At 45.2% G+C, this 12,091-nt stretch overlaps 1 protein-coding gene across 1 annotated transcript in view; it reads right to left on the reverse strand.

The window, feature by feature from the left end:
* Positions 1-12,091, reverse strand: part of Wwtr1 (WW domain containing transcription regulator 1) — a gene marked incomplete at its 5' end in the record, with an annotated part of 122,895 nt that overhangs the window by 11,266 nt on the left and 99,538 nt on the right. Inside the window, 1 exon segment of the mRNA XM_005393000.2 lies at positions 10,011-10,204. Within this exon segment, the coding sequence (XP_005393057.1) occupies positions 10,011-10,204 (194 nt within the window).

A 12,091-nucleotide genomic window follows, 5' to 3' on the forward strand; every position in this document is an offset into this window, starting at 1 on the left:
ATTTTTTTTGAGGCAGGGTTTCACTATATAGCTCAAGCTGCCCTCAAACTTGCAGCGATCCTCCTGCCTCAGCCCTCTGAGGGCAGGGATTACAGGTCTGCACCACCATGCTGGGCTTCCTCTGTTTTAAATGCAACAAAACTGAAATTCATTCTTCATCACTGGTGTTGTTCCTAAGTACTGTGAAGACCGAGCTTGAGTCACCAGAGGAAGAAACACTACGTTCCACCTAAAATGCCTCTCAGTCTCATTTTCTGCCTTCAAATGACTCCAAATAGAGAGAACTGCCTGAGGGCTGGGGATTTAGCTCAGCGGCAAAGCGCCTGCCTGGCAAGCGCAAGGTCGTGAGTTCGGTTCCTGGTACCGGAGAAAAACCAAAAAAAAAAGAGAGAACTGCCTGAATAACAGCATCAACTTCAAAAAAAATCACTCAGCCAGTCTCAGAAAGTTATTATTTAAAATACAACACTTCCTCTACGACTATTCCAAGATCACTCTTGGGTCACAAGTCATTGCACACAGCAGCCAGAGGCAACCTCGTGGCCCTGCTTCCTGTCCCCTTGACCACAGACTGGGGCAGGCAGGTCCCTGCTGAAGGCACCCCTGGGTCTTTGCAGTCCCTCTCACAGCTGGCATCAGCACCATGGCTCCCTCTGCTCGGACACCTCCTCAGGGCTTTCCAGAGCCCATTCTTCCCTCACTACCCAGCTCTTACAAATGTCACCTCTGCAGAGAAGATCCTTCCTGGCCCAAGTCAAGAAGAATGACCTCACCTCTGCTATTCTGTAAAGTGTGAATAATATGCGCAGCCCGCCCCACAGGGCTGCTATGATGTTAAAGCTTAGACCAGCGCCTACCTTCCAAGATCACTTACTAAATGCTTAACTAATGATTATTCTTACCTCATGTGTTATATTCCAATCTCAAAAACAGAAACAAACACTTTCAGGGCTGGAGTGTAGCTCAATGGTAGAGTACTTGCCTAGTATGTGTGAGACTCTGGGTTTGATTTCCAGTATCACAAAAAACTAATTAACTGGGGCTGGGGATTTAGCTCAGCAGCAAAAGTGCCTGCCTGGCAAGCGCAAGGTCGTGAGTTCAGTTCCCAGTACCGGAGAAAAACCAAAACAAAACAAACAAACAAACAAACAAACAAAAAAAAACCTAATTAACTGATTAAGCAACTTTAAAGCCACATGACTACATGAAACTGATCCATTTTGAGAGGTAAGACATTACTTTCTCATCAATTTTCACCTTGGTGAGATTAAACTAAAGCACAAAATTCCTCACAAGGCTAAGAAAACGAAATTTTTTTAAACAAGATTATAAATCTTTTGTATAACATAAAATTAGCTTTGAGCTAGGCATGGTGGTATACACCTACAATTTCAGCACTTGGGAAGGCGAGGCAGAAGAATCTGTACAAGTTCGAGGCCAGTCTGTGCTACACAGTAAGTTCAAGTCCAGCCTGCTGAACTACATACAGTAGTGAGACCCTGTCTCAAAAACCTATTACAACAATAACAACAACACAAAACAAAAACGACTGAGACTAGTGAGTTCGAGTTACTGTCTTAGGCAGCAACAACTGATGAGACGAGGACTTGTCCTCATGGAAGACTCTACAAGGAAGACCAACCATGGAAGAATGAAGGCCAAGGCCCAAGCCTTGTGGACTTCACGTGCCCCGTACCACCACGCTCCAAACTCTTCCTGTGTCAAGTAGCAGCCGCCATTGCTTCTCTAGATGTCTGACCAACCTCGCTGCCCCGTCAACCTTTGTGTGGCAGACTTCAGGCAGGTTTCCGTCAACATTTTACCAAGTGTGACCAGAGAAGAATCTTCAGTACTAAGAGGAGATGGGACAGCACTCCTTAACCACACATGACTCAAGGGACACACATGGCCCTCGAACTATTAACGGACTGCCACATGAGAGAGGGAAGCACCCTTCCATTCCAGATCTGAGGACGACAGGATGAAGAACTTCCTACTTAGCCGTCAGTTCAGTAGGGGAAATGGCTGCTCCTCAGTTCTCTGAGATATTTGCCACTGCAATTCCCAAGCAGTGGTTAAAGGCTTAATGCTATTAGACACGTCCTAGGCTTAGCATAGGAAAGGAGCCCAGCGTAGAGGAAAAACTGTCTTTAGAATCAGAAAGATTGGAGTTCAAATGCTGTGAGATCTTGGATTAAATTCTTAACCCTTCTTCACAGTTTGTTCCTCAAAAAAAAGATGGCCCATAAGACCTGCTGCTGCAGTGTTCAGTGGTCTGGGAGGCGGGGACACTGCCTCATAATGTGCGGCCCTCTGTCCCAGCACCCGGACATTCCATTTCCCTTCATCCTCACGACAAACCAACTGTCTTCCTTTGACTGAGAGGCTCAGAGGGAGTAAAAACGTTCCCAAGGTCCCACGGCCAATAATGCATGGAGGAGATCTAAATCCAGGCTGTCTGGCTTCCGAGGCCATTCCGGTCAGCACACGACAGCGTGGCAGAGAAGAGAGAGCTGAGGGTTGAGGTGGGTGGGCCTCAGATTTGGGGCCCTCTTACCTACTGGCTGTGACACTTGGGCCAGTTACTTCATTTCTCTGGGCCTGTTTTTCCAGCTACAAAATGGAAATACCAATGAGAAGAGCCTTTAATGAAGCAGCCTGTTTAACAGTGCTCAATAATCCCCCTCCCTGAACGTGGAACAGCGAACTGGACATCACCTTTGATGCTATTCAGTGTCCTGAGAACTCACAACCGTCAAGCTGGGTTGTAAGCTCCGATTTTAAAGGCCACTCTCAGAAAGATCTGGGAAGTACCCCCTGGTAGTCCTGTCCCAGCCCTTTCTCTCCCTCATCAGTTTAATTTTTTTATGTCTAAGCTGAGGTTGGAAAGACTGTCACAAAATAAGGGCTTCAGAATCATTTGTGGTCATGCATTTGGCCTCCTAGGAAAAAAAATTATGTGAGTTAAAAAAAAAAACACCCTCCCCTAGCAGAACGCAGGAGGCTGAGGCTGGAGGACCGTTGTGAGTTCTCCGTCAGCCTGGCTATATAGTGAGTTCAAGGCCAGTGTGAACTACAAGAAAAAAACAAAACAAAACAAAACAAAACCACAAGCTCCAAGCAGCTGGGGATGGGGGAATTGGGGGGAGGTATGTAAAATAGCCGAGGGATGGAGGGTGTGAAAAGCAAATGCTCTTTGTGAGTTGAAGATGCCCCTGGAAACAAACCTCAGGCCTCCTAACCTCCAACTCCCCGCTGGCCTATAGCTCCTCTGTGGAATAAATCAACAGAAGAGGTGAGAAAGTACAAGCCTTGGAGACTGCCCTGCTGCCCGTTGGGTCTCAGGCTGAGGGGTCCTTCCTCCAGTCTGCACCTCTCCATGGAGCGCACTTCACAGAGAAATGAATGACAAAAACCTCTTCCGAGGGTGCTCCGCCTGGTACAAGTGTGTGTGGCCAGGGATTACACCAAATGCAAGACTGGACTGTTTTAATTATAAAGGGTGGGGTGAGTAGAGACAAATGAAAAGGAAAAAAAAATAAGGACAATGCTTTAAAATCTTAACATTAAAATAGTTATTCTGGTGCAAAGGATGGCTGTTCTCTCTGCCAAAACCCTGCGGGACTTCAGAGGCAGAAAGTTGAATTATTTACCTGCTTTGGGGAGGTGGGGGACATTCCTGATGGAAATCTCTTTTTAACTCTGTGCCAAGAGATTCTAGAAATCCACTGTCACATTTCCTGGAGCCTCCCTTTTTGAAATACCTCATCATACACGCTCAGCTGCCAGATTGTTGCTATAAAAGAACACAGTCGAAACTCTGATACTTTTGGGGAAACATTTGTTGAGCCCGTAATTACTATCCAGAGCCTGTTCGCTGCTCTTTGAATTCAGGATGTATATAACAATCTTCCGTTCCACAATCTGTCTCTGTTGCCCCTTTGAATCACACTAAGAAAAAATTATAATTTAGACATTTTTTCTCTTCACTTAAAAAAAAGCTGACTGAGTTTTGAAATGGAATATTTCCTCATACTTCAGTGATCTTAGGAAAACCGGAAATAAGAAGCTGCTTTTCCTTAGCACAGAATGAGTCTCCATTTTACAACTATTTTCAAGTTACAGTGGTTTTGAAAAGAACCATTTTCTTGTATTATTTACTCATTGATTTTAATTGACAAAAATGACCATGTCCACCAGGCTGGTTTGAGAAAAGGGAGTCTGTTTTTGAAGACTTGCGATGGTATCAGTCCTCAGCAAGGGAACAGGAAGTGGGTTCCTTCTGGGACTTGCAGGCAGGATAACTTCTGACACAAGCTGAAGTAGAGCTTCCTAAAGGGGAGGGCTGGGTCTGTCATTTACGTGCGTTTAGTGCCTAGGAACATTTGTTGAACCCATAAACGAATAAGTGAGCTTATTAAATAACCACACTACTACTGCAGAGGGGTTTCGCATTACTCAGTGTCGCAGGACATGACCTTTGACTCCCAGCCCACTCAGAAACCTACTTCTATGAAGTATAGTCCTGTAGTCTGCACAAGCAGCCACCAGGCCACCTGATCTGCTAGGATGTGACAATTTTAACCTCTCTAAATAGCCATTCTTCTCCTGACAGAAAGCAGACCCCAAACCTTCTTCCCCAGACCAGGGCTGCTCACAGCAGGCGTGTCCCTCCCCAGAGCCCAGGGCCAGGCATGGCTGCGTGAGGACGGCCAGCTGGCCAGCCTGCCTGCAGTAGCTGTCAAGCCCAACAGAAATCCGCGGGACCTGCCAAAAGAATTCTGAGGCCTCCCTGAGCCTTGTTGCCCTGGCAACCACAGGCTGGGCTTAGTCAGCATTTTTGTTTGACAAGCTCCATTCTCTGACCCCCCAAACCCCAATTAAGGAAAGGATGGGGTAAACACAGTGTGGAATTTGCTTGGGAAGAGTAACGTTTCTCAACAGCGCAGCCCCTAGAAAAGGAGGAAAGGGGAGCCAGAGGCTTCACCGCCTCTGGGGGCCGACAGGAAGTACTCAAGATTAAAATCTTCTAGGCCAAAGCCACGCCTCTGCCCAGCTTTATATTTAAATAAATAACACACAAAGTAATACTCTCTTCAGATAAAGCCAGACAGGCGTTTTCATGTCAAAGAATTATTCTTTTAGATGGATAAATAAAACTGTTAAGTCTCTTTTTTAATTTCTTACCAGTGACAAAAATTTTCCCCTTCATTTGGTAAAGGTAAAATCATGCCGGTTAGGATACCAAAAAACCACTGTGGAGAATTTTAAGATGCAACAACAGAATACTTTATAGTCACTGCAAGCATGTGCAGCTACATGTATTTAAAAATGTATGGCCAGCCTGTTGTAGAAAGGATTCCAGATACATAGAATGGATACAGACAAAGTCATGGCACGACTTGCATGACTAATATAGAATAATTTTCCCACACACTGAGAAGAGCTCTGGGGAGGAGGACCACTGTGAGTCTGAGGTCAGCCTGGGTTACACAGTGAGTTAAAGGCCAGCCTGAACTACATGGTGAGACCCTGTCTCAAAAACACAAAATCAAACAAAAAGCAGAAGAGGAGGTAAACAGACCACATTAAAACATGCTTTGCTATCAATGTTCTTTTACAAAACAAAGGACATACATAGACACACCCAAAAAGAGTGGAAAGTAATCATCAATACCTTTATGCTGTTCTCTCTAGGTAAGAGCACAGATGATTCGAATTTTCTTTTTGAGTACTTCACACATTTTGGTACAATGAACGTGTGCTTGGCCTTTTTGGGCGATCACTTTATTACTGCTCACACGCAGTAAAATTCACACCTTGGACAGGACTGACTTCTGACAAGTCCCAGAGCTGCGGAACGGCCATCACACCAGATGCAGAATGGTGCCACCACTCCCTGAACTCCCACAGATGTGCTGGGGGGTCAACCCCACCTCCACACCCAGCCTGGGCACTCTCCTCTGCTCTGTGTCCTCAGGAGCTTGCCTCTTCCAGAATGTCATATAAATCAGACTGCACAGTGTACATGCTGCCTTTAGGGGTCTGCCTTCTTTCACTTAGCAAAAATGCTTTCTTCTGTATTATATGTATATATACATATACGGTTTTTTTGTTTGTTTGTTTGAGACAGGGTTTCACTATATAGTTCAAGCTGGCCTTGATGAATCCAGGCTGGCCTCGAACTCTAGGCAATCCTCTTGCCTCAGCCTTGAGAGTGCTGAGATTACAGGTGTGCGCCACCATGCCTGGCTTTAAATTACATTTTTAAAAACTAAAAAGAATTCTACTTAAAAACAATTTGAACAAACAAAACAACAGACAGTAAACCTTCAATTAAGAGTTGCTCTCTGCTGTGCATGGTGGCGCACCCCTGTAATCCCAGCACTACGGAGGCTGAGGCAGGAGGATTGTTGCAAATTCGAGGCCAGCCTAGGCTACAAAATGAGCTCAAGCCAGCTGAACTGCATAGCAGGACTTTGTTTATAAAAAAAAAAAAAACTTTCTTTTCCAGGATTTCCACTTCTTGAGTGAACCTCACAGCCTTTGCAAAATCCAGTAAAAATCCAACTCATCACTAACAATAGAGAATAGCTTTCAAAAAAATTTTTTTTTCCTCTCTCTATGTTGAAAAAGAAGGAATAAGGCAATGAGCTGCAGGCCTGGCTGGAATCCCTTGTGCTACATGTCCCCTCCATTTGTCCCCTGCCATGCCCTGAGATAATGCACAGGTTATCAGACACACGTACTATAGCTCCACTATGTTGTTATAGCACCCAGTGCTAAGCTATGGGGATCACATTCAAAGAAATTCCCAATCGGTGAACACACAAAACCTCCCAGACACTTTGATCTTAATTCTGTTGCCTTTTAACAACCTATTGGCCTGAGGGGTCAGTGGGAAATACAGGAGCATGTTACGCATTTCCGCAGAACACTGGTGTGTCTGGTCTCTCAGCTCCAGTAACAAAAGTCTAACATCACAGCCACTGGCATCCCACGAAGAAGGGAATGGTGTTAATTTACCTTCCTGGCCACCAACTTGGATTCTATCTAATTATTTCACCTCTTCGGCTAAAATATAAATTATACAAGGATAGCCACGTCCCCATTTATCTTCCTATTACTTTCTACTATGTACAAAATGTTGGCCAAGGGCTGGGCTGGCATAAGCGCCTGCCTGGCAAGCACAAGGGCCTGAGTTCAATTCCTGGTACAAAAAAAAAAAAATGCTGGACAAACAAATGAATGAGAAGATAACAAATGCATGGCATGAAAACACGTGAGCTTCCATCCTCCCTGCATCCTACAGAGCCAGGCCACGGCAGGGGCCTCTCTCGTGGACATCTCCTAGGACTGCAGCAGCGCTTGGCCTGCCTACAGGACGCGGGTCCTGAGAAGACAGGATGTATACCCGAAAGCAACAGGAGAACCATTCATCACAAACTGGCACTGAGTGAAGGATGGGGTGGGGGAAAACAAACAAACCGAAGCCTATAGATAATTTTAAGTCTCATCAGCCAAGTGAGATGGCTCACACCTGTACTTGGGAGGCTGCGGCAGGAGGATCGTTGTGAGTTCCAGGCCAGCATGGGCCACATGGTGTGTTCAAGGGCAGCCTGAACTGCACAGCGAGAACCTGTCTTAAAAAAAAAAAAATCTCACGTCATCAGGCCTGCCACTTTCCCTATCCCTAAAAATTCCTACCTGATGTTGGAAAGCAGCTAAACACTGTTACTTCTAGTCCACTGCCTGCTCCTGCTCTGGCTTAGGTAGAAATAGTGAAGAAAAAAAAAATCACCAAAAGAATGAAGTCAAAAATCCCCCCAAGATGATATTATAATCCACACCTGAGTCATTATCAGCAGGTATCCTGATAAACACTCCCAGAAACTACCATGGAACGCCCTCTCATCGTGCATTGAACAGCCTTAAAGGAAATCTTCGGCACTGGGGAGCAAGCTGCTTTTAGGGAAAACAGCATCTTTCAGGATTGAAAAGTCTATTTAGACTTTTCTTCCTGTACTCCAATAATAAAACTAAAAAGACATTAGAAACACCCACAATTGAGGAACCTGGCTGGCATATCTGTCATATGAATTATCAATATTTCTTGTGGTTCAAAGGAACCTACCACTGGGCCACAGGAAGCATAGGAACTCTCCCCACCTCTTTCCAGAAATGCTTTCTGTGGGAAAGAAGGAGGCGGGGCGAGGGAAGGAGAAACACAAAAGGGGACAGAAATGGAAAACAAGTCATTCTTTGCAGAACGGTCTACACACACACACAATTTCATTAAAGCTCATTTAAATATCAAACTAAGAATGTGAGAACTTGTAACTGGTACCTGGAGTTCTGCGTAATTCACATTATATTATAGAACAGAAACTTCATTCCAAATAGAATTATTACCTCAAAGCAGAAAACAGTAATATAACTATTTCCTGCCAAGAAACCTGATCCTGTATGTCTGAAACAGAATAAACAACTGTTACCCTGAAATAACTGTGCAAGTCCAAATACAAATCCTCAGGGTAAAGGCACAACTGCAGTCACCTTGTAAAGTTATCTCCTCAGTTTGGAGGGAATTTGGAGGAAAGCTCAGCTAAGCAAAAAAGCACAGTTTATTTCATTTATCTTATTTTCAAAGGGTATGGCTAAGAAATGATTTTAATTCACCTTGTACGTATGTCAAACCTCATACCACACAGATACCTGATATCCTACTATTGATTTAATGATAAATATATTACTGTTTATGGGCATCTTTGTATATTTTTAAAGTATCAGCTTTAACTGAAAAAGCCATTTACCCTAACACAGCCAGAATCCTCTGCACAGAAAGACCTTTGTACTCATTTCTCTGAAGTTGCAGAAGCTATACAGCTATCTTGCTTCACATGAATCGTAAGGGGCTGAAGAGTCAGAAAATAAACCAAGGCTTCTCTCCTCAAAGTGTAGCCAGAAAGTGAGACGTGCAAACACGGGCTATATTAGTTTAGCAGCACAGAGGAATGAATTCTGCTCTTCTACAGCCAAGCCACGAAAGCAGAGAGAAAACCCTGGGCTCCGCGACTCACCTGACAGCGCAGCACTGAGCTGACCACAGGACACACGGCAGCGTCCTGCTGACTGAGTGGACAAATGAATACAGGGCCGTTTCACAGAGCACTTGAATAAGGTCCATTCACAAACACTTACTGTCTCATCTCCCTTCAAGTTTCTTTTCTTCATACTCCGTGACAGACCAAAGATGGCTGCCGACTGTTTGCCGTTGCTTCCATGAAACACGCCCTCTACTGTCGTAGTCTGACTACTCTGACCAGGAAAACATGGCAGAAGCGACTCCATGGTTTCAGACCAGGCCCTAGAGACTGGTAGCTTCGTGTCTCCTTCAGGGTTCTCTCTTGGAGTGCCAAGCTGCTATGTGGTAAGTTCCACTTCTCTGAGAGTGCCACGCCACATGTAAATGTCCAGGCCTTCATCTTAGCTAAGCCCAGTCTTCCCGCAATTCTCACTACAGTGCCACATACTTAGTGAACGCCATCTTGGACCCTCAATACCAGCCCATCCACTCATTCACTACCACTAAGTGACTTCGGTCAGTGTCACAAAAAGCAGAAGAAGCCAATTGGACTCTTTCTAAATTCCTGAGCCACAAAACTGCATGACATTCTAATGGCTGTTTCCAGCCACTGAGTTTTGGGATAATTTACTACATGATAATAGGTAATTGGGGCTTTTTCTTTCTCCTTCCTCCTTTCTCTCTTTTTAAACACTAGCAGCAAAAGCCCAAGGTAGCCATGCTACTCTAACGAAGCCCTTGAACTCTTAAGGACTTTGGCTCTGAAAACAGTGCAGCAGAACACAGGGAGAAGAAGCCAGACTCCAGTCATGAGGCTTGGCGGAGGGCTTTGGGCCTCTTGTCAGTGCTGCTGGAGGAAGGTTTGCCCTGGAGGCCAGCAGCTACCGCGGCTGCAGAGCCCCCACCATGCCAAGGAAGGCCATACCTGCCGCATGAGCTCCTCTTGGCGCATTCTGATCCTCTCTCTCTCCATCTGGATCCTCTGGAGCCGCAGTTTCTGCTGCTGCTGCTGCTGAGTGGTGAGTGCGTTGGGCAGACTCATGAGTCCTGCTGAAGGGTTCTGAGCAGGGTGGTTCAGGGTGGTGGGTGCCATCTGCGGCTGGTGTTGGTGACTGATCACTGCAGGAGGCAAGAACACCCAGGTGATGAATGACCAGGATCTATGATGCCTTATCAAAAAGATACCATCAGGGATGGGGATGTAGCTCAGCAGCACAGCACCTGCCTGGCAAGTGTGAGGCCCTGAGTTCGATTCCCAGTACCAAAAACCAAACAAACAATACAAAAAAACACTATCAGAATGCTTCATACTTTGGAGTACAGATTCCTGAGATTCCTTCCAAAGTACTTTCTGTTAATCATCACTGTTCAAATAATTGTTACCTTAATTTGAACTGCGGAAGCACAGATACCAGTCCCCCTCTTGACTCATCTTAGTCTTGGCTTCTGTGCTGTTAGAAGTCCTGTGACACCTTTCTGTTCATGTTGTGCTGGGGATCAAACCGAGGGCCTTACACAGCCATGGAGGTGTTCTACCACAGAGCTACAGCTCCAGTGGCCTAGAGTACACTTCAAACCTTACACAGAACACAGTGTAAAAAATAACCAAACTCCACAAGGGTTATTACAACCTGTGGGAGAGTTTCACCTGGACATCTCGAGGAAGGATAGCTGGGTGTGGCACATGCCTGCAATGCCAGGAATTCAGAGGCTGAGGCAATAAGATTGTTTTGAGTTTGAGGGCAACCTGCGCTACATAGTGAGTTCAAGGCCAGTCTAAAACTAGAGTGAGACCCTGTCTCAAAAACACAAAACCAATCAACCAAACAAAAACCCTGGGGAGAGCTCTTCCCAAAGTATACCCTTGCTGGTCTTCAGAAAATCAGCCCTACAAGAGACACTCACAAGAAGTTACAATGGAGCCGATGGTGTCTTCCACTGAATTAAGATTTGACCAGTTAGACTAAACATCTCTGGTCATTAATTGTAGAGTCTGGAAGAGTGGAATTTAACAACAGCTTTGTTTTCAAAGTAAAGCACACATCGGGGCTGGGGATTTAGCTCAGCAGCAAAGCGCCTGCCTGGCAAGTGCAAGGGCGTGAGTTTGATTCCTGGTACCAGAAAAAAAAAAAAAAGTAAAGCACACATCAACAGAGCACATTCACCACAGGAGAGGGGGCTATTCACCACAGTATTTTTTTAATAATAGCAAAGGACTAAAAATAATCTTTCCCACCAAAGGGGCACTATGGTGCATCCACTCAGAGACATTCCACAAAGTAATTCTGAAGAACAAAGATGCTCTGTAGGTATTGCTAGGGAACCCTGACCTAAGAGCAAAACTCCGAGGAACAAACTGCAGCATGCTACTGTTTGTGATTCGAAAAGAAGAGGCATATTATATATTCATCCGCTGTCTCTGAAGGATCCACTAGACACAGTTAACCGTGGTAGCTCTGCAGAGGGAAGTCTCAGCATTGAGAAAGGGCCTTCCTTCTCCTGTCCTGCACTATTTAAAGTTTTCCTACGTACACCCCTGCCCCCAGTACTGGGGACTGAACCCAGGGTCTAGGCACAGTGCTACATTCCCAGCTCTTTTTTTATTTTTTATTTTGAGGACTCACTAAATTGCCCAGGCTGGGCTTGAACTGGGACCCTCCTATCTCCACCTCCTAGCCGATGTTCCAGCTTTCACTCTGATGCACCCTTGCGTCAGTGAAGACATCGCCCATTTCCGTTATTCCTCTCTGTGGAGACTGACAAAGGCAAAGACTTGACGAGGTCTTCTCAGACCTGACAACTGCTTATGTGAGGGCAGCTGGGATCGCAGGCATGTACCACCACGCCTGGCTGTGCATGCACTTATTATTTATGTAAAACCAAATGAAAATACAAGTAAAAAATAATCCCATAAAACAAAACCAAAACATGGCCCTGTTGGCATCAAACTTGATATTTTCTTGTTGTAATGAAACAGGGTAACTCTCCAATTACTCAAAAAGCAGT

This window comes from Chinchilla lanigera, unplaced genomic scaffold (assembly GCF_000276665.1).
Source record: "Chinchilla lanigera isolate Chin_1 unplaced genomic scaffold, ChiLan1.0 scaffold00047, whole genome shotgun sequence".
Lineage (NCBI taxonomy): Eukaryota > Metazoa > Chordata > Mammalia > Rodentia > Chinchillidae > Chinchilla > Chinchilla lanigera.